The sequence below is a fragment of the Elephas maximus genome, chromosome 15, assembly GCF_024166365.1.
Source record: "Elephas maximus indicus isolate mEleMax1 chromosome 15, mEleMax1 primary haplotype, whole genome shotgun sequence".
In the NCBI taxonomy this organism is placed as follows: Eukaryota; Metazoa; Chordata; class Mammalia; order Proboscidea; family Elephantidae; genus Elephas; species Elephas maximus.
This window is the reverse complement of record NC_064833.1, coordinates 24,727,123-24,751,022: the sequence shown is the minus strand read 5'-3', so window position 1 is coordinate 24,751,022 and position 23,900 is coordinate 24,727,123. Positions and strand designations below refer to the sequence as shown.

Below are 23,900 nucleotides of genomic sequence, written 5' to 3'. Positions count from 1 at the left end.
TACGGACGGCAACAGGGTTTCCAAAATCAAAATATAGATTTCCATTATCCCACGCACTTCCCTCATACCACCCTTCAGTTATTCCCCACCCTCATGCCAACCCAAAGACTACCTCTGTTGTTATTTTTATCATTGTAAATTATTCATACCTATTTCATAACTTCATAAAAATATTTTCTTAATGGTGTGTTTGGTGAATAGAAATTTTTACTTTTCTTGAAGACCAATTTTTAATTTTTTCCTTTATGGTTAGTGATTTTTTTGGCCTGTCCAATAAATTTTTGCTTTTTCTAAATTCAGGAAGAGAGTCTCCAGTGTTTTCTTAAATGCCATTGATTTTTATACGTTGACCTTGAATGCTGCAAATGTCATATATCACTTATTGGTTCTACTCGTTTTTTTGATATTCTTTGGAATTTTCTAATTACATAAACATGCCTGAGAATTAGAAAAGTTTTACTTATGCCTTTATAATTTTTTTGCTTTTATTATTTCTTTTTTTCTTGTGTTATCGCACTGGCTGGGATCCTAGTACAATGTTGAATAGAGGTGGCAAGAGTGAATATCCTTGAATCGTTTCTGATCTTAGAAGGAAAGTACTCAGTGATTTACTGTTTTTTTTTTTATAAGGTCAGCTGTGTGAATTTTCATAGATATCCTTAATCAGGTTGAGAAAGTTCTCTTTTATTTCTATTTTACCGAGACTTTTTATAATGAACGGTTGTTGAATTTTGTTAAATATTGTTCTATATCTATTGAGATGGCCATATGATTTTTCTCTTTTATTATGTTAATTTATGAATAACACTGACTGCTTTTCTAATGTCAAGCCAAGCGTCGGTCCTTGGGAAAACTTCGATTGGTCATGATGTGTTATCCTTTTTAATGTATTGGTGTATTAATTTGTTAATATGCTCAAAAAGACTTTTGTACTTATTTTGTGAGGGATGTCAGTATGTAATTTTTCTTGTCATGTTTTTGTTGGGTTTTGTTAATCAACCTCAATTTCCTGAAAGAGGGCATGTGACGCTGATGTTTTTTCATTCTTAACAATTTGATAGACCTCATTAGTGAAATCAGCTGTGCCTTGAGGTGCAGGAAGAGTCAGGGATGAAAGCAGCCATGGGACACCTCTTTCCTGGGAATGGCTTATCTCTTCTTAAGGTTTAGTTCATTTATATTTCTTTCCATCTTTGGCACTCTGTTAGGTTTCACGTGACCATAATATTGTAGCTAACTGGACTTCAACTTCCTACATCTTAGGAAGTGGAAATCAATCTTTCCACTTTAAAAGTCTTCAGAGCAAGATCTTTCCTAAAGAATTTGAAAAGAACATGATTTTTGCTACTGTCTGCATTTTTTATATGGTAAGTGCAGTAGAATCAGATATGACCCCCAATCCAGTGTTTTGCATGAGAACTTTTGCATCAGTATAAAGAAAAATGGGATTTAAGGGTGACACAGTGGTTAAGCGTTCAGCAGCTAACCAAAGTTCGAATCCACCAGTCGCTTCTTGGAAATTCTATGGGGCAGTTCTACTCTGAGTAAAAGGTCACTATGAGTAGGAATCAACGGCAATGGATTTTGTTTTTATTATTATTATTGTTATTACTTACTTTTTGCTGGGAATAACTGCTGTTAGCCAAGCAGTCATCCTGAGTCATGATAAGCTGAACCAACCATGTCTTTGTGTTACGATGATGTCTTTCGCACAGATCTAGACTCTCAGTTTTCCTTCTGCTACATTCTACTGATGGAAGGTATTTGAGTTCGTGTCCCAGTGTAAGCAGTGTCCTTTCCATTCTTTTCTTCTTGTAAATTTTCTACTTATTTCTTAAGAGTCTGCTTACATGCATATCTTTTACAAAGTCTTCTCCAAGATAGGCTGAATGCCTATTCTCCAACAGCTCCAGCCTTGCTTAAACTGTTAGTACCGTCCTTACCATGTTATATTATGCACATAATGCTAGGGAAAGGAGGGCACCTGCTTCATAAAAATGCCAACAGATGACCTAGAACTGGATCTCACTGTTCTGACGTAGGATACATGACTCCCTTGGAGCCAGGATGAGAGGTGGGCTCAGTGCCATCCACATCATAGGACCTAAGAGGGCAATAGGAGAGGGTTCCTGTAAGCAAAAACAGGCTGCTATTGGTAGAGAAGGGGCCAAGGAAAATGATATTAAAACGGTTTTATTAAAACTTAATTGATATGGATAGTACCAAGAGGAAAATGAAAAACATTTGAGAGGGAAGCTTAATTTTTATTCTATATTTCAGCCTCAAGACATCAGGGACATGTTACACGGGGAAAAAAATTCCAATACCTATAAAAGGGTTAATATCAGTAAATTAGTCCTCTAGAGGGGGGGTGATATCTAACTTTTTCATCAGTGAGAACCATCCTTTATTAATTTTGCCTCCATAACCACCCTCCTTTTTTTTGTTGTTGTTTTCTGTATAGCTTTATAGTAGGTAAGTTAAACTTTTCATTCAGTAGGCTCTATAATATATTGAAATACATAGTGAATCTGCAGTAAAAGCTTTATAGTATTTATACCATTTGACCTACCCATTTAATGTTTATGATTTATCATTGGATGATGGTCATGGATGAGCACAAATATTTGTCTATAGCATTAATTACCACAGCACTGGTCATAATTGCAATAAAACACCTAAAATTTTCAACAATTAGGAGTTGGGTAAATAAATTATGGAATAGCCATACAATAGAATATTACACATTTAATGACATGGAAATATGTTCATTATATATTAAGTAAAAAAAAAAGTATGTTATAGAATAATATGCATATAGGGTTGCTGTGAGTCGGAATCAACTCGACGGCAATGTGTTTGGTTTTTTTGGTTTTATGGGTATTTGAGGAGTAGTTAAAATGGTTTCCAAATTTTCTTCTTCACAGCTTGATTTTCTCTAAGATGGGGTGATCTGATCTTCTCTGATTAAAGACACATTTAGGCATGTTTTATAACTAGATTAAGCTAAGGAAACCAGGCTATTTGCGGTTCAGTTTGGGATATAGTTCAAACTTGGCAAATAATTTATATATTGGCAAAGGCATGTTTTCTTTCTTTATCTAATTTAAGCCACCAGAAAAGAAAACATTAATAATTGGCACTCAAATTCATTTTAGTCCCAAACTACCTCAAGCATATTCCACTAAACAAGGCTAAAAACCAGACCCATTGCTCAGCCAGGGGAAAAAAAAAAAAAAACAACTTAGCATAATTTCTGCTGATGGATTGCCCATTCCTTAATGCTACGATGATTTCATGTTGGTATGCATTCAAACATGATTCTAATTGAAAACAAGCTGTGCCTGGGACACCAGAAAGACCACGGTTTAATGTGGGTCAGTTTTAAGGTCCGAAACATTAAACTAGAAATGCATCTCTTTAACAGGCTGAGGGAAAGATTCTTAAAACAAACCATTTTTAGCAAAATATTAACTACTAACAATAGCTAAAAAATATATATATATATATTTATTATGTGCCAGGTACTATTGTAAGAACTTTATATTTATTCACTCATTTAATCCTCATAAGATCCCTAAGAGGTATAGACTACCATACTCCTGTGGAAACTGAGGCACAGAGAGGTCAGAAAAATTCTAAAAGGTTATAAAACTACCAAGAGGTAAAGTCAGGATTCAAACTCAGGAAGTTGAGTGCCAAAGCCTGTGATATTAACCAGCACATTTGGACAGTCAATCTAGGCAAGATCAAAAAGCAAATAAAAAACCTTGTATCCACTGTAGTGGAGTCTGTGGGTGGCACAAACAGTTAAGTGCTTAGCTGGTAACAGAGAGTTTAGTGGTTCAAACCCACGCAGAGGACTCTCAGAAGAAAGGACTGGTGACCTACTTCCAAAAAATCAGCCAGTAAAGACTCTTCGGAGGACAGTTCTACTCTGATAAACATTGATCACCATGAATCAGAATTGATTTGATGGTAACCGGTTTTTATCCACTGAGGTAGGTGAGTATATCCATTGTATCCTCCAAAGTGTGTTTGAGCCTAGAATAATAGGCTGTGTTGTTGTTGTTAGGTGCCCTCCAGTTGGTTCTGACTTACAGCAACCCTGTGTACATCAGAATGAAACACTGACCAGTCCTGCGTCATCCTTGCAATCATTGTTATGCTTTAGCCCATCATCATAGCTGTTGTGTCAGTCTATCTCCTTGAGAGTCTTCCTCTCTTTTGCTGGTCCTCTACTTTACCAAGCATGCTGTCCTTCTCCAGGGATTGGTCTCTCTTGATAACATGTCCAAAGTACGTGAGACAAAGTTGTGCCATCCTTGCTTCTAAGAAGCATTCTGGCTGTACTTCTTCCCAGACAGATTTGTCTTTGTTCTTTGCACAGTACAGAGTATACTCAATACCCTTCGTCAATACCGTAATTCAAAGGCGTCAATTCTTCTTTGATCTTCCTTATTCATTGTCCAGCTTTTGCACGCATATGAGGTGATTGAAAATACCATGGCTTGGGTCAGATGCACCTTAGTCCTCAAGGTGACATTTTTGCTTTTAAACACTTTAAAGGAGTCTTTTGCAGCAGATTTGCCCAACGCAATATATCGTTTGATTTCCTGACTGCTGCTTCCATGGTTGTCGGTTGTGGCTCTAAGTAAAATGAAGCCCTTGACAACTTCAATATTTTCTCCATTTATCATCATCTTGCTTATTGGTCCAGTTGTGAGGATTTTTTTTTGTATGTTGAGGTGTAATCCATACTGAAGGCTGCACTCTTTGAATTTCATTACTAAGTGCTTCAAATTCTCTTCACTTTCCACAAGCAAGGTTGTGCCTTCTGTATCTCACAGATTGTTGATGAGCCTTCCTCCAATCCTGATGCTGTATTCTTCTTCTTATAGTTGTCCAGCTTCTTCAGATTATCTGCTCAGCACATAGATTAAGTAAGTATGGTGAAAGGATACAACCCTGATGCATACCTTTCCTGACTTTAAGCCACTCTGCACCCCCTTGTTCTGTTGGAAAGACTGCCTCCTGGTCTATGTACAGGTTCTTCACGAGCGCAATTAAGTGTTCTGGAAGTCCCATTCTTTGCAATGTGATCCATAATTTGTTATGATCCAAACAATCAAACGCCTTTGCATAGTCAATAAAATACAAGTAAACATCTTTCCAGTCAGTTTATCGTACTGTGGTGGCTTGCATGTTGCTGTGATACTGGAAGCGTTGATGACGATCAAAGACTACAGCTTTCAGTATGGATTACACCTCAACATAAAACAAAAATCCTCACAACTGGACCAATAAGCAAGATCATGATAAATGGAGAAAATATTGAAGTTGTCAAGAGCTTCATTTTACTTAGAGCCACAACCAACAACCATGGAAGCAGCAGTCAGGAAATCAAATGATACATTGCATTGGGCAAATATGCTGCAAAAGACCTTTTTAAAGTGTTAAAAAACAAAGATGCCACTTTAAGAACTAAGTTTCACCTGATCCAAGCCATGATATTTTCAGTTGCCTCACAAGCATGCAAAAGCTGGACAAATAATAAGGAAGACTGAAGAATTGATGCCTTTGAATTATGGTTTTGGCGAAGAATATTGAATATACCATGGACTGCCAGAAGAACGAACAAGCCTGTTCTGCAAGAATTACAGCCAGAGTGCTCCTTGGAAGAGAGGATGACGAGACTTTGTGTCACAGACTTGGACATGTTATCAGGAGGGACCAGTCCCTAGAGAAGGACATCATGCTTGATAAAGTAGAGTATCAGATAAAAAGAAGAAGACCTTCGACGAGATGGATTGACACAGTGGCTGCAAAAATATGCTGAAACATAACAACAATAGTGAGGATGGCGCAGGACCGGGCAGTTTTTCGTTCTGTTATACATAGCTTTGCTATGAATCAGAACCCACTGAAGGTCACCAGACAACAACAACAACAAACATCTTGGAATTCTCTGCTTTCAGCCAAGATCCATTTGACATCAGCAATGACATCCTTCATTCAACATCCTCTGCTGAATCTGGCTTGAACTTCTGGCAGTTCTCTGTCATGTACTGATATAGCCACTTTTGAATTATGTTCAGCAAAATTTTACTCACATATGATATTAATGATATTGGTCAATAATTTCTGAATTCTATTGGATAATCTTTCTTTGGAATAGGCGAAAAAAATAGATCTCTTCCAGTCATTTGGCCAGGTAGCTGTCTTCCAAATTTCTTGGCACAGATGAGTGAGCACCTCCAGTGCTGCATCCCTTTGTTTAAACTTCTCAATTGGTATTCCATCAATTCCTGAGGCCTTGTTTTTTGCCAGTGCCTTCAGGACAGCTTGGACTTCTTCCTTCAATATTGTCGGTTCTTGATGGTATGCTACTTCCTGAAACTGTTGGTTGTCGACCAATTCTTTTTAGTAAAATGATTCCATGTATTCGTTCCATCTTCTTTGACACTTCCTACATCGTTCAACATTTTCCCTGTAGAATTATTTAAAATCGCAACTCAAGGCTTGAATTTTTCATCAGTTCTTTCAGCTTGAGCAATGCTGAAGGTGTTCTTCTCTATTGGTTTCCTAACTCCAGGTCTTTGCACATTTCATTATAAGACTTTATTTTGTCTTCTGAGCCACCCTTTGAAACCTTCCGTTCAGCTCTTTTACTTCATCATTTCTTCCATTTACTTTAGCTACTCAACGTTCAAGAGCAAGGTTCAGTGTTTCTTCTTACTTCTATTTTGTTTTTTTCTTTCTTTCCTATATTTTTAATGTCCTTCTTTTTTCTCCACGAATGATGTCCTTGATGTCATTCCACAACTCATCTGGTCTTTGGACATTAATGTCAATTTTTCAAATCTATTCTTGAGATGATCTCCAAATTCCAGTGGAATATACCCAAGGTCATATTTTGGCTTTCATGGACTTGTTTTAATTTTCTTCACCCTCAACTTGTCCTTGCATATGAGCAATTGATGGTCTGTTCCGTAGTCAGCCCCTAGCCTTGTTCTGACTAACAATATTGAGCTTCTCTATTGTCTTTTTCCACAGATGTAGTGGATTTGATTCCTGTGTATTCCATCCATTGAGGTCTACATGTATAGTTACCATTTATGTTGTTGAAAAAAATGACTTGCAATGAATAAGTCATCGGTCTTGCAAAATTCTACCATGCGATTTCCAGCATTTTTTCTATCACCGAGGCCATATTTTCCAATTACCGATCCTTCTTCTGTGTCCCACTTTTGCATCCCTACCACCGGTAATTATCAATGCATCCTGATTGCATGTTTGATCAATTTCAGACTGCAGAAGTTGGTAAAAATCTTCAATTTCTTCATCTTTGGCCTTAGTGGTTGGGGCATAAATTTGAATAATAGTCATATTAACTGGTCTTCCCTGTAGGCATATGGATGTTATTCCTATAACTGACAGCACAGTACTTCAGGATAGATCTTGAAATATTCTTTTTGACAATGAATGCGATGCCATTCCTCTTCAATTTGTCTTTCCTGATATAGCAGACCATATCAAGATGGATAATACCAGTCCATTTCAGCTCACTAAAGCCTAAGATGTTGATCTTAATGCTTTCCATTTCATTTTTGACCACTTCCAATTTTCCTAGATTCATACTTCATACATTCTATGTTCTGTTATTAGTGGATGTTTGTAGCTATTTCTTCTCATTTTGAGTCTTGCCACATTAGCAAATGAAGGTCCCAAAAGCTTGACCCCGTCCATGCCATTAAGATTGACTCTATTTTGAGGAGGCACCTCTTTTCTAGTTGTATTTTGTGAGTGCCTTCCAACGTTATGGGCTCATCTTCCAGCATTATATCAGAGAATGTTCTGCTGCTATTCATAAGTTTTTCACTGGCCAATTTTTCAGAAGTAGAGCACTAGGTCCTTCTTCCTTGTCTGTCTTAGTCTGGAAGTTTAGCTAAAACCTGTCCACTATGGGTAACCCTGCTGGTATTTGAAATACCAGTGGCATAGCTTCCAGCATTACAGCAACATGCAAGTCACCACAGTATGTCAAACAGATGAGTGGTGGAGAACAATAAGCTACGTAGCCTAATTCCTTCCCTCAATACTTTTGAGTTCCTACAAATCACTGAGACTACAAAGTTAGGGGAGACCATGTAGAATTGCTAAGGTATATAGAAATAACTTCTAGTTTTCTATTCTAATGAGTGGAATTTTGGAAATGCTCATTCCATAAAGCAACACCATCTGTAATGTATAAGTAGGTTTGTTCAAGATATTTTTTGCATGCTGTAGCATTTATCCAAACATCTGTGAGGTAAGTTTGGACCAAATTTAAAATTTGCTTCTCCAACTAGCCTTCTCATTTGTCCTCAAACTTGGGATTGATTCTATCAACAATTACACTGCTGTGGGTCCAAATTTTACACCATCACAGCAATGTCCCAGTTTGGAACCTGTTGTTATTGTTAGGTACTGTTGAGTCACTTCCTATTCATAGCAACCCTATGTACAACAGAACAAAACGTTGCCCAGTCCTGCACCATTCTTACAATTGTTGCTATGTTTGAGCTCATTGTTGCAGCTAGTGTGTCAATCCATCTCATCAAGGGTTTTCACCTTTTTGCTGACCCTCAACCTGAGACTTGGAAAATTCCTTTCTGATTCTACTAGGACAGTTTGCCTGAGACACATCTTGTCCAAACTCACCCTGACTTCTGCCTTCTCCCTTGCTGGAGGGTAGAGAGTAGGTTTTTTTTTTTTTTTTAATCATTATTGCCTTTAACGCATCTAGCACAGTGCTCACTATGCAGTAGTTATTCAGAAAACACTTGTAAAATAAGTATTTTAAGACCATCATTTTACAGATGGATGAACTGAAATGCGAACCATTAGACTTGATTGATGTCATAAAACAAATCAACGTCCCCAAACACAATTTGGCATTTGCTTCCCTGCAAATACGTGAATTTGGTGCCTTAAATCCTTTCTGTAAAAGTACCCAAAGAAATAGGGTAGAAGAAAGGAAAGAGATGAGGAGGAGATGTCATTGGAAAGGAAGGAGGGAGGGAGGAAGAAAAGAAGGAAAGAGGCATATAAGAAGGAGACTGATAACTAACGTAAAACCATACTAAAGTGTTCCTGAATTATGGAGCTACATTCACACCTGGAGCCATTTATAAACTCTTTTGAGAAACGCCAGTCTAACAAATGCTTCGGCAGCCAGTAATTCATGAGCTCTAGGCAGTAGTTTAAACCAAAAGGGGTAATGGCCACAGCTGTCAGGCTCCAGATGCTCTGGGGCCCAGCCCTGCATGTTGCCCCTGTGTCGTGTAGAAGAATGCTGTGACTGGGCACATCACCACTGTTCATCTGGCCTGCTTCCAATGGCACCAGCTGCATCTGCCAGGAAGATGGCTGCTGCTGGCAGCTCCATGTTCCCCATGAGGCTAGGTGTTGGGCTGTAGCCAGGCTGCAAGGATTTGGGCCTTCACCCAGCACACTTGGTCCAGCCTCATCTGCCTATCTTTCCCAGAATCCCCATGGAAGCTCGGTATTTCACGGCACACCAAATCCACCTGAGAACTGGAGTCTTTCTGGAGTCAACAGAAGAGATGGAATGAATACTACACAGATGAAAAGTCATGTCATTTATTAATAATTTCATTTTTTCTTTTATAAATCTAAAGGAAAAAGTCTTTGGTGATACTATCTATAAAACAATCTATCTTGCATGGCAAAACCCAGACATATAGTTACACAGGTCAGTGAAGTAAATCAAGATCTATGGCTTTGTGTTTTCTTATATGTTCTCTCTCACACACTTCAGAGTTTAATTGCGCTAAGTCATTAATAGTCTATAACAAATGGGGAGAACACTTCAGAAAAGATCTGTGGTAACACTACAAAAACATTGGCAACATATTAGAAAACTGTCCCAAATGTACATTGTATATAAAATTAGGTATACTTTTTTTTTTTTTACAGTTTGTCACCTAAATATTTCCAGTTTTCGATGTCTTCCTTTCCACCCTTCCACATATCCTATACATATTGTTTTTCAAAATAAATATACAAGGTTCATTACATGGTAACTAGATCATTGGCATGGCCTCAAATTTAGTAATAATTACAACCCAAAGGGATGTGTTCCTAAAGAAGAACAGAGAACTATTGCAAATATCAAATGGTCTTTGAGGCTAAAAGGCAAATAATTACCAGAACAGAGTGACTTAAAGCTAGCTTGATTTGATTTTAATCAAGGGTGAGACCAGGCTAACTCAGAGGGCTAGGCTTTCTCGATGGTGCCACTTGTTTTTGCTTCCAAGGACATTGTACAGCCTTCCTTATCTATTTATTGGGCCAAAGAAGTCTCCGTCTTGGGTAGCTCATCTAGGTTCCTGACATGGAACTTACTGGAATTTTAGTGACAACTATAGACCTTGTGAAGTGAAAATCATGGAAATATAATCTGTTGATTTCGGAAAGGGCAAAAAGTGGAGAGAGAGTTTCCAGGAAACCTCTTTGTCATCAAGATTATGGTGTAAACAGCAGCTTTTCTCCCAGAGGTTCTGGACAACATCACTGAATAGATGGGAGAGGCTATGTTCTCAGGATATTCAATCCCATTTAAAAACAATTTTTTTTTAGAGATTGGAATCAATGAATAATCTGATCTCTAATACTGAACCAGGCAGGTTTAGCATAGCCTGATAGTAATGCATGAGAGTAATGCAAATTCACTAAGAACCCAATTGAAAACAATTTTTCCGCATCAAACCAAAACCACTGCCATTGAATCAATTCCGACTCATAGCGACCCTATAGGACAGAGTAGAACTGTCCCATAGGGTTTCCAAGGCCTTAAACCTTTACAGAAGCAGACTGCAACATCACTTTCCCATGGAGCAGCTGGTGGGTTTGGACCACCTACCTTTCAGTTAGCAGCCGAGTGCTCTAACCACTGTACCACCAGAGCTCCTTTCCCCCATCAAAAGTGCCTGAGAGAAAGGGGCCAGTAGAGAAAGAATATTTTCTTCATTAAATCTGGCACAGAACGGTAACAACATCTGAAAAGTTCTTGTCCATAACTGTGCAACTGGAAACAAGATAAATGAATTCAGCAGCTGAGATCTGAACCATACTGGCTGCATGTTGATTATATTTTAGAAGGTAGGGGCCTTGTTACTTTAGAGTTCATGGCAATAACTGGAGGTTTTTAAACTGGGAGCTCTCAGAGACTCAAAAGGACAGGAGAAAACTTCAAATTTGGGAAGTTCACCTCAGCTCTTGCGTCCATAATTCAGCCTCGTCCAGCAAAAGTCTCATTCGGATTCTAACCTGGCAAGTCTCTCTGCCTCCTTCCCACTCCCGCCCTTTAAACAGATTTGATTAAAATTTCATTAGCTCCTAAATCAAGCATCCCGTTTTTAACAGTATGTAGGTCTATTCACATTCACTCATCTCTCCCCTGATAAAAGTCCAGTAACCTTCATGAAGGGCCACAGCATAGTATTTCTCAGAGTCACCAGGTGTTCTAGAACTACCAAAATAAAGGCTAACATAGCCTATTGGAATGGAAAAAAAAATTCACCCCAAAAGGAAAACTGAAGGAAACAACCATGATTGATCCTTCTTTGAGCACCATTTGTAACAAGAAGAAATTAAAGTATGCACGTAAAATCCCAGGTAAGAGATTTCACTTTCTTCTGGAGCACCTTATTTAAAAAGTCTGCTGAGATGGCCAGGTGGGCTCACCTTTCATGTTATCTTTTGTGACATGAGTATTATTTCATGGATTTTCTCTACAGTCTCAGTTTGGTGCCATTTTGTTCCTCTCAACAAAGGTGATTTGTTTAATGTAGATATAAGCTTGACTTGATATTTATAAAACTTGTCATATAAATGCATAAATACGCCAGCTTTAAAAAATTACTTTTAAGACCACAGGTCCTAATGTGGAGTTGGAAAAAGACACTGTTTAGAAATCATAAGTGGCCAAAACCTCTATGGAGTTTCTGCATGTAATTCATTATGTGGCTGGCACCACACTCTGCCCTTGGCTTCTTACCAACTCAGCACATGTTGGTTCACTTAGGAACCCCTGGTTATCATTAAAGTTGACTGAAAGATAACTCCCCACTTCCTATGGAGATGGCTATGATTTGTAAACTTGCTGCAGCGAAATACAACTCTTTCCTAAGTGAATTAAAATTACATCTTACTGTTGAGCCTCACTGATTTGCTAAGCATTGTTCAATTCCCAGCTGTACGTTCCAAAAGAGAAAAGAACACGCTAGCTAGCATCCCCAAGAGATTTACTCAGAGGATGACAGAACATGGAACCGTGGAGATCTTAAGTGGCTGAAAAGAGTTCAGATCCTGTTCTCACCTATGATCGCCATCTTTTTCCCGGTAACACACTTTGTGGAGAATACGAACCCTATGCGCTTTGTGTCAGGTAAATCAGGCAAAACAACCCCCGAATCAACTCACGTGACTCACTAGTCCAATCAGGGATGCTTCTCTGCAAGCCAAGATGGCAGCATAAGTTTCAAGTTGGCTTGGGGTCATTGAACAAAACATTGCATTCGTTTTCATAAAGGAGAAAGACAGGAATAATTTGCCAAGCCCGAAAATCAATTTAAATACAAATTTGCAAAGGCCAGATGAATAAGGGTTGCTAACCCTTCAAATCACTGAGGGCTGCAGTTTAAATGGCATGAAACCTATTAGTCTGAGCATTTTGTAGAAACAAGTGCAAATACCTAAGAAATATTTTTCATCAAATACATAAGAGATATTCACATCCACTTTGGGTAAATGTCACATGCTTTAGACTAAGCTAAGGATGGGTCATACTGAGAGAGAGAGACTTAAGAACCTGTTCTGAGACAAGAAGCTACAGAGAAAAGTCCCTCCTTTAATGAAGCTCTCACATCACAGGGTCTGGATGTATGGGCTCCAGTCCTTGCTCTGCCACTAAGGGGCTCCATAGCACATCCTGTAACCTCTCTGGATCTCTACAAACACCTCTTTTCACTCCTGCTTCCAGCACCCTCCCAGTGCTATCATTGTGAGGGACTTTCTCCCCAGATACCTACAAAGGATGAGTTAAAGTCTGCTGCATTTACTGTTTCCACTGACCTAAGTGAGGTGCTGGAAGTAATCTATATATAATTCCAAGATGGAATTTTCTTCTAAAACAAATTGGAAATAAATTTATGAAGATGTATGAGAGTTTAAGGGAAAAATTAAAGTGCTTGTTATTTATTTAGCATAATAGGTGGTAGGCCCCATAATGTCTTTCTCTTCTCTGTTCTCTCAACCCTTCCAAGTAGAAGAAAGCACTTCTTATCAGAAGTCTCCATCTTTTATAATCGAGTTATGGGATACTGTTTTTTTTCAGTTTGTACTTATAAAGCAGTTTATAAGTAATAAATATTCAGAGGCTCAAGATAGAGTTTGCAAGGAGAGAAATTTTCTTTTTAACACTCCACCAGTTTCCAAGGAGCACAACTCAACTTTTCCAGATTTAAAAATTCAAATTAAATGAAACAGTTTTCACATTGTTTCTGATTATTTTGTTTGTCAGGTTCTTGCTCAAGTCAATGTTTGACCAAAAATGGTCCTAGGGTCCCAATGGTGGGGTACATCCTCAGTTATTTCACAGCAATCCTCTTGTTCAATGGTGAGAGCTTATAAATTCTTTTTCAATAGAGAAACTTCTGGAACTTGAGGTTTTCACAAACATTATAGAGTTTTTCTCATAAATAATCTGTTTTCCCAAATACACTCACTCCTCCTTTGCCTGTAAGCCAAAATCTCTCCCCAGGTATAACCATATGTGTGTTAGTTGTAGATTCTGTAAACTAGAACACACCCAAAAACATGGGTTTGTATTTCCATCTCAGATAATTGGCAGGTAGGTTGTTTGGATGGTCCCTTATGCAAACTAAACTTTCTTCAATTATTCTAGTGTTTTCTTGGTACTAACTCCCCTCCCCCTCCTCCCCCCTCCTCCCCGCCCCCAGTGAAAAAGATTATCACACTTATATTTCTCTCAAACATCAAGTTTTCAGTAAGAACTGCCTACCTGGAAGTCATAACACTTCTCTCATGCTGAGACATTCTAGAGATGAAGGTTAAAGTGGATTTGTAAATTCAAAGTGGAAAACAATTTGCACTGGAAAGTCAAATAATGAACCTGTTTTAGCCTCTGCGTGGTTTTTTCCTGACACGGCTAGAGTGGCTTGTTGTTTTTTCCATGAAGTCTGGGCTTCTGCAACTCTTCAGGAAAGCCCTCCTGACCAGGGCTAAGGACTTTGTGGGAAGGGGAGTAGCAGCTTTGAAGTATTCACAACCAACACAATTTTGATTAAAGAAAGAACTCTGGTTTTTAATAGTTTTGATCATTAAAAAAGTTTAAACCTGCATAGCAATCATTTCAAAAATAATTATTTAATGTTCCATAATTAAACTGTACACAGCCTAGTCTTGGGACACAAGCCAGTGAGGTGAGTTTGCAGTCCCGTGCAGTCCCAGGAGCCAGGAGTCGAGTTCTCATTGGCCTTTTTTTGTCATTCTGTTCGTCTAAGTTTATTTGGATACTTGGCACAATCTGGCTCCGCGAACGAGTGAATCTGCACTGGGAAGAGAGAGCAGCCAGACCCCAGCCCTTCTCGCTTCCCCTCCCCTACTCGGCCGGATTCTTCAAAGTCGCTCAATGTCTCGGTATTTCTTCCTCAGAATAGAGACCTGGTCTTTAAAGAGGACGGGGTCGAGCCTCATCTGAGAGTGGATCAGCGGCATGTAGCCAAACCAGCTGGCAAATGTATTCATGCAGCTCTGTCGCTGGGCAAAGTGGTCAGGGTCAGCCCAGCGGGAAGCCCGAGAAGTCTAGGGAAAAGGAGAGAAACCAGGAGGTCAGTGACAGAAATGCATGGTGAGATGGAGGCACTGCAGAGAACAGGGCCAGGCAAATGGGCAAGGAGCAGAACTCGGGGTCTGGCCTTGCCCTGAGCCATACCACCCACCCACCAGGTGAAAATGAAAGCACCTATCCGATCCCGGTTCTCAGTCTTGCCAGGAGGGATTTTCCAATATTTGTAAGTTCCTCAATGTTAAAAACCAAGACACAAACTAAGGTTCATACTGAGTGACTAATTCTCTGACACTGGAGGTGAATAACTAACCAACTGACTCCCAATCACTATGGTCATTAAATATAAAAATTCTCCTCACATCTGGGATCAAGTGCTGTGACAACTAATGTATATGTGCCTGTCTGTGGCTTCAAAGATAGTTTTTTAAGACCTTTGCATTTACTTAGTTGGTTTGGGGATATCAATAATCAACTTTTAAAACTATCTATCCATCCATTCATACATCCATCCATCCATCCCTTCTTCCTTCCTTTCTTTCTTCCACTATTTCTCTACCTTTATATAGATTCCATTGAATCCTCTAAAAAAAGACCGCAGGTATAGTTGAAAAAGTACAAAAGAAATCCCTCTACATTTCATTCAAGGCTAGTGTTATGTGGCATATAAAAATCTATTTTCCCTTCTGCAGTCTTCTCTGTTGAAATGACCCCACAAAGTATAAGGGGTGAATTCAGTGGTATACAAGAGTGTCTATAAAATTGACCATAGATTTCAACCTCAAAATTCTGCTCTTAAAGATTGTTGCATTTCCTACTCCACTAACATACCCAAAGATTACTTTCTGAAGACCGATCAGCCCTATGAAGAGTCGTTGCTCATTCAGAATGGAATAAAGTTTTATTCTGCACAAATAGAAAAGATGGCTGCCATCTCTAGCTCTCTGTGTTGCCCTACGTTGGTTAAATAGTTTTAGAACATGTAAATGACTGGTACTGATTTAGAAAACCCACTGATTTAGAAGGAAGGCTTAAATGATGTGAGTGCTCAAATAGAAACAGACCAACTAACTAAATGTTTTTATGAAACAATGAAAAGGTGGGCTGCCCAATTATGAGGGAAAAAAACCCACACATGCGTTTATGTCAATAGGCAACTCTTTACAGATGTGCGTGTGTGCGTATGTGTTTTCAATGCATTTGTGTCCTCAGCCACTGTTAGAAACTTACTTTCATAGGAAGGTACATTTTACTGGAAGAATCACTTAAAGTCACTTTAAAACCACCTGAAGTGTCAACATGCTTGAAAATAATGTTGAAGGTAAATACAAATGTCAAGTTAGCTCTGAGCAGCAGAATAACAAAACGCTACTTGTGAAGTGTTGGCATAGAGCTCATTTGAGTCTCACAACAACCTGATGATCCAGCCATGTAATAATATCCCCATTTTATAGATGAGGAAGCAGGTGCAGGGAAGTTAAAATGATTTCTTCAAGGCTAGAAAGGGGCAGAACTCAGGCTCTGTTCTTTACCATTTCTACTAGGAGAACTCCGCTTGGTAAATAGAGAAAGGTATCAAATTAAGCTGACTGAGTTCAAAGCAGAGTGGCAGTCCCAAAGGCACCTCATTTTATTCCTAAATTGTTATGGGCTTCTAGGCTATTTCTGATTGGCTCACTCATTCCAAATGACCAGATCATCACACCAAGAGAAAGCTTCACTTATGCAAGTGAAAATACTGTCAAGAGCTTAATCTCATTCTTTGTTTTTTTAAATAGTATTTTATTGTGTTTTGGGTGAAGGTTCCCATTCAACAATTTCTGTACAAGTTGTTCAGTGACATTGGTTACATTCTTTACAATGTGTGAACATTCTCATTATTTCCGTTCTGATTGTTCCTTCTCCATTAATCTAGTTTCCCTGCCCCCTTACATTCTCATCTTTGTTTTAAAGTAATTGTTGACTGTTTGGTCTCATGTAGGTGATTTTTTAAAGAAGCATGGTACTTACGGGTGATATTTTTTGAGTCAATTTATTATTTAGCTATGAGATGACCTCAGGGGTTAGTTTTGGTTCAAGGTTTGAAGGGTATCTCAGGGCAATAGTCTTGGGGAATACTCGAGTCTCAACCAGTCCAGTAGGTCTGGTTCTTCTTCTTTTTTTTTTTTTTTAAGGGAATTTGAGGTTCTGTTCCACATTTTCCTCCCATTCTATCAGGGTCCATCTATTGTGGCCATGATTAGAATGGTGAGTAGTGGTAGCCACCATCTTGTTCTTCTATGCTCCATAGGGTTTTCAATGGCTGATTTTTTGGAAGTAGACTGCCAGGCCTTTCTTCCAAGGTGCTTCTGGGTAGACTCTCGGTACATGAGGCTGTGATTCGGGGTAGAATATAAGCTCATTCTTATTCTCTCTCAGAAATTAAAAAAAAAAAAAATCCAATTGAATCATTCAATTCAAATATCTTTTTTCCCCTAGATTTTAACATATATTCTGGGTCAACCAATATATATTGAGAAGATGTCTTTCTTGTGCAATAAAAACATAATCTTAGGGTGTGATATCCACCTACTCCATCAGTCACACAGACATTCAATAAACTAACATGAGAAGAAAGGGGCAAATACAGTACCTGGATAAATCTAATTAGACCTAAGGTTAAATGCAGATTTGCCCCCAAAAGATGTGTAAAATTACTCGAAATATTGGTTTGGTAGAATTGGCAAATCTATGAAAAGAATCAACCCTTAAGAAATCACATATTAAAGAGTTCCACCCCTAATGAATGCTATATCTTCAGACAAGTGCCTACAACTCGCAGGGCAAACAATATTACAGAAATGTTGCATCCCTAAATGAGATACCATAATATATGAAAATGCCTGGGCACCTAGTAGACAGTGCATCTCACTTGAACTTGAACTATTTTTCAGCTCTAAAGATCAAAACTCCCAGCAACCCTCTTACGAGTTATTTTAACAGTTGGAGGGAAATAGAATTTTCCACTAGACTTGACGCTCACAAGAACAGCTCCTTTTTCATAACTAGTACCTAGTACGGTAGCTGATAAACCACACATACTCAGTAAATACTGAATAACTGACTAAATCCTATAAACTTAAAATCCTGTCAATTTTTTGCTTATACTAAATTTAGTGAGTGAAAACCATCAGTGTGGAAACCTGAGGCCTGGCTAAGCTTTCCTTTGCAAAAGTACAATTTGTATATGATTTTTAACACCTGTTAAAACAACCACAACAACAAAAAATACACCAGTTGCCATCAAGTTGATTCCAACTCATGGTGACCCCATGTGTGTCAGAGTAGAACTGTGCTCCACAGGGTTTTCAATGGCTGATTTTTTGGAAGTAGATTGCCAGGCCTTTCTTCTAAGGTATCTCTGGGTAGGCTCAAATAGCCAATCTTTTGGTTAGCAGCCAAGTATTTGCAGCACCCAGGGACTCCCTGTTAGAAGAAGGCACATGGAAATCCCTAAATAATTGAACTGATAGAAATAGGTTTAAGTGTATCCTTTCAGTTGACTCAAATCCTGTCAGGTACAGCAAGATTTAACTTGCTTAGGCCTAAATGGCCTTACTTAAGGCTTTGTCTTCTTACTTATAGTACTGGACTCTGGTCAAGATGAAAAAAGGTATAATGAGCTTCAGCATATCCAGATGGACTTGCCATAAGGATCCTGGGGTGTTAAGAGAATAGGCACTGGAATGAACAGAACTTAGGATTCAACTCCCAGAACTGTCTCTAACTTACTGTACAATTTCTGGCAATACACTTAAACATTCTGGGTCATAGTTTTTTTTTTTAACTTGTAAAATGAGAAAGTTGGATTATATTTCCTGTGAGTGTCTTCAGTGCTAAAATTTTGTGGCTCAATTCAATATTCTACCTTACTTTTCTAAAAGCTTTCATACATATTACCTCAACCCGATGAGGGGGATTTCATCATCTCCATTTTAAAGGTGAGTCAACTAAGTTTCAGAAGGTAACTGACTTGCCTACAGCTTGTAAATGCTGGTTACAGAACTGAAAATTGAGTATTGTGTCTCCTAATCAACCGCCATAATGCCCACCCAACTCATGAGGGCTGTGTTGAAGAGAGTATTATTAGCTATTCATTAAAAAATCTCCTACAATAAACTTACATAAATTCATTGTAGGTCTTTAACTCTGGAGAAGATTTGCCTTTCTCTCGTCACCTTGTAGGTTATATGAGAGCTTTATATTCTTGACATAAAGACATCCTTGACTTATGCCTTCCCAATTATCCTTGTGCCAACTGTTAACACTCCCTCAGAGCTCTTAAAAAAAAAAAGAGCTCTTAGATGTGGTTTATTCCTGGTATTGCCTCATTATGCTCCCAAAGTAGAACACCTAGAGGAGTACCGAGTCCTAATTACTTCAGACTGACACTGAACTACCAGTGAGCAAAGGAAGGGAGGAGGGGTTTCTTCATTCTTACCTGTCCCATCATTGTTTCCTTATACTGCTTCTTCTGGGTTACTTTGATTGGAGGCAATTTTGTCACAGCAGACACCAGGAAATTCATGAGAATGTCCTCACAATTGGCCAGTTGGTCCACCATGTTCTTTAGGCTGGCTGGCAGGTAATGGGTGTACAGGTAGTGATAATATCTAGAAAAACCAAAGACAGGTTTCATAGGGAGCCATCACTGCATAATGACAAGTGGTCTTCTTTGACAGAAAACACATACCCATTTTTGGAATCCCTAAACATGTCATGGATGATGTTGATGATGATGGAGAATACAGCTCTCACACAGTACTTAACCCACTGCCATCGAGTTGATTCTGACTCATAGCGACCCTATAGGACAGAGTAGAACTGACCCATAGAGTTTCTAAGGAGTGCTTGGCGGATCTGAATTGCTGACCTCTTGGTTAGCAGCCATAGCACTTAACCACTACACCACCAGGGTTTCTTATATGCCAAATAATGTTCTAAAGTGCTTTATATAAGATGCCTTATCTAATCTTCACAACAAACCTAAAAGTAGGTACTATTATTATCCCCATTTTACAGATGAGGAAACAAGGCACAACAATACCCATAGGTCATGTAACTAAGCAGATAGTGCTTGCCTAGTCTAATTCTAATATTAGGCTAGTCCATTATGAAGAGCAACTGCATGCTTTAGGCAGCAAGAGAAATTATTTACACATAATCTATATATCATTACAAAGCTGCTTTATAATTTTAATTATTGGCTTAATCAGAAGTATATTCATTACTATCCCTTGACCCAGAGTCCAACAAAATACTGTTTTATTTGTGTGGCCTTTAAACCATATATTTCATATATTTGTTAGAGCAAAACCCTAATGAATCTGGTGGTCAATCATGCTACAGAGCCCTCAATTAATTTGAATTATTTCTCACTCGACTTTTTCTTTAGAGGGACATGTACCATATACTTAAAGTAAAGGAAATCATTTGAATGAATCAGATTCAGTGAGGGGAGAAGCACAAGGTGGGGACAATATACTTTCAAGAGGTGAAATCGTCACGTCAAGATTCAATTAGCCTAAATGCTTACACCGTGTGCACTTCCAACACTATGCCTGAGATGGCAAGATACTCTTTGTTTAAAAAAAAAATAAAAGACTAAGATTGGTGTGTTTGCTTTACTAAGGCAGAAGAATGGTGATTTCCATTAAAGACTGAAATGGAAATGCTAGTCATCTACACTCACTAGTTTGGCTATCTTATCCCAGTCCCATACGGCTTTAAAAACCAAATATATATAAACAACTCCCAAATTTCTATTTCCTGACCTCTCTCAAATTCTTTTGGATGTCTTAGCATGTCCAAGATAGAATGTCTGGATTTTCCCCCAATACCTATTTCACCCACAGCCTTCCACATCTTTGTTGATGGGCACTCCATCCTACAAGTCCTTCAGATCAAAAAACTTAAGAGACATTGAATGCTATATCCAGTCTGTCAGGACATCAAGCTGGCACAATCTTCAAAATATGCCCATAATATGACCACTGCTTATCACCTCCATTGCTCACATTCTGGTCCTAGGCTTCATCGTCTCTTGCCTAGATAATGTTAATAACTTTCTAATAGGCCTCCCTGCTTCTACCCAAGCTAATTTAGCATCTATTCTCAACACAGCAGCCAGAGTGGGCACTGAAAACATAAGCCAGATGTCTCCGTGCTGCTCAAACCCCTGCTCTGGCTCTCATGTCACACAAAGTGAAGTCCCCACCAGGGACAGCAAAGTATTGTACCAGGGCTTCCATAACCCCTCTAGTCTCCTTTCTTCTCACTCTATCCTAGTCACATTGGTCTTCTTGATATCCCTTCAACATTCTAAGACATTTATTCTAGCTGTCCCTCATACCAGAATATTCTTCGCACAGATAGCCTCTTCGCTAATTCCCACTCTTCCTTCAGGTCTCTGCTCAAATCTCACCCATTCACTAAGGCTCACCTTGACTGTGCTCCAACCTGCCCCCTGTTCCGCTTTAGGCATCCCTGATCCCTTAACCTGTTCTACTTTTGTTTTTTTTGTTATGCCACTTGTCTCTTTCTAACATAAAAACAGTTGGCTGTCAAGTCGATTCCAACTCATGGTGACCCCACGTGTATCAGAGTAGAACTATGCTCCGTAGGGTTTTCAGTTGCTGATTATTCAGAAGTAGGTTACCAGCTTTTCCTCTGAGATGCCTCTGGGTGAACTCTAACCTCCAACCTTTCAATTAGCAGTGGAGCACATTAACCATTTGCCCCACCCAGGGACTATCCTTTCAACATACTATACATAATTATTCCATATACTGTGTCTCCCCCCTGTTGGAATATAAGATCCACAAGGTGAGGAACTTTTTGTTTTATTCAGTGGTGAATTCCAATTATCTACAGTGCCTGTGGGTGCTTAATTTCAGTTAGCAGCCAAGCGCTTAACCACTGTGTCAACAGGGCTCTTGCCTATTAAGATTAAAAAATTACAGCCACGAAAATCCTATGGGGCAGTTTTACTCTGTAACACATGGGGTCGCCATGAGTTGGAATTGACTTGATGGCCACTAACAACAAAAACAAAAGATCTAAAAGAGACACATCTAATTTCCTCACTTGTGGTAAATAGCAGCTCCCGTCAACACCATGGAGTAGTCATTTGTCCACTTGGAAGTGTACCCCCACCGTTCTTTAGAGTTATCCCAGAAATGACTGCGTGCAGGGTACCCCACGATCCTCTCGGGGAAGCTCTGCCACACCGTGAAGGCAAAATCCACCTGCAGGCAGAACACAAGCCAAACAAGCAATCAACAGTGTTAGTGAATGTCAACAAAACATTACCTTCCCCCTGCTAATTCATAATGCAAAATCCTGGGACTGTTGTGAAACATTAATTCCACGTATTCATCAGCAAATTAAACTGAATGCTTGACATTTTGCCCCATAATTATGCACATTTTAATGTTTTCTGGTAAAGAAACTTCAGATTAGTATGGAATTGAAAGGAAAAAAAACCACATACATTTGCTGATAAGTCCTTTAGAAATCCAGTCCATTCCAGTTAAGAAAACAAATCCAAAAAGCTGTTTCTTTTTTCCCCTCCCTCAGAAGGGCACATGACTATTGATTCACATGAGGCATAAACACACCTGCTTTATAAGCGGGAACAGATTTCCTATGTACACACAGGTATGAATATACAGCATACATCAGAACCATCAGAACCAGCATCCATCAAAGCCAAAGAGACTAAAATAAAAGTGACTAAAATAAAAGCACTCTCTTAAAAGCAAGAGAAGAGATTTTTAAAAAGAGCACAGGTTCTGAAAGGAACACAGAGCAGACATCATAAAGAAAAAATAATTCAGGCCTCTCAGGTTGGAAGATGAACAGTGCAAGAAAAATCTAGAAAAAGCATCCACAGAGAAAATCACTAAGTGAGGGCAAGGCCGAGTGAAGCCACAGGATTACTTTAAAGGAAATGCAGCTCAATGACTGTCAAGTGCTTACAATAACTCAAAGCAGGTACTTCTGAACCCGTTATAAACTACTGTTTATAATTAGCAAATAGTTTGGCTTTCAGATGTGTAAGCTCTCTTCTAAATTTTGATGCCCATTTGATGAGCAAGCAATAAAATTAATAAACAGAAGACAAACAATATTAACTGCCAACCATCACAATGCTTATATTCATGTAATGCTTATAACATGACACGCAGAGTTATAGGTCGCACATATTTTAACTCATTTAACTCTTACAGCAATCCCGGGGGTTATATTCTTCAATGTAGAGATGGGGAAACCAAGGTATATGGGGGTTCACGTAATTTGCCAGTTTTTTTTTTTTTTTTTTTAGTAAGTGGTAGATTGGAGCCCTGGTGGAGCAGTGGTTAAGAGCTATGGCTGCTAACCAAAAGGCTGGCAGTTCGAATCCAGTTGCCACTCCTTGGAAACCCTATAGGGCAGTTCTGCTCTGTCCTGTAGGGTTGCTATGAGTCAGAATCAACTTGACAGCAATGGGTTTAGTAAGTGGCAGAGCGGAAATTTGAACCCAGGCATTCTGCCTTCAGAGTGGGTGTTGTACTGTTACTGTAGCCTCCCTTCTAGCTTTATTGCTACACTATTGAAAACGATTTGATCTCTCATACAGGTAACTCATTCACCCTGCAACCTTCACCCTATGTCTTCTGGATAAGCAATCAAATTGGAAATTTCATTTATTCCATACATATTTCAAGTCCCAGCACTGTCATGGTGGGTGGGGGACTCAGAGTACTGCTGATTAGTACAGGTCTTGCCATTTCAGAGCTTCAAAAGCAGAGCAAATAACTATTCACAAGAGCCAAAAGGTAGAAACAATCCAATTGTCCATCAACTGATGAATGGATAAACCAAACAGACTGTACTCATGCAATGGAATATTATTCAGTGATAAAAAAGAATTGAGTATGTAATGGTATATGCTACAACATGGACGAAGCTTGAAAACATTATGCCAGGTCAAGGAAATCAGACA

The 23,900-nt window shown here is 38.9% G+C and overlaps 1 protein-coding gene across 1 annotated transcript in view; it reads right to left on the bottom strand.

The window, feature by feature from the left end:
• Positions 1 to 14,162: 14,162 nt before the first annotated feature.
• Positions 14,163 to 23,900, bottom strand: part of EXT1 (exostosin glycosyltransferase 1) — a 334,953-nt gene continuing 325,215 nt past the window's right edge. The window contains exons 9-11 of the mRNA XM_049853882.1: positions 22,001 to 22,161; positions 19,356 to 19,527; positions 14,163 to 14,892 (exon numbers count right to left, since the gene is read on the bottom strand). Coding sequence (XP_049709839.1) covers positions 14,707 to 14,892; positions 19,356 to 19,527; positions 22,001 to 22,161 — 519 coding nt within the window. The 3' untranslated portion in view covers positions 14,163 to 14,706. The remainder of the gene's footprint in view (positions 14,893 to 19,355; positions 19,528 to 22,000; positions 22,162 to 23,900) is intronic.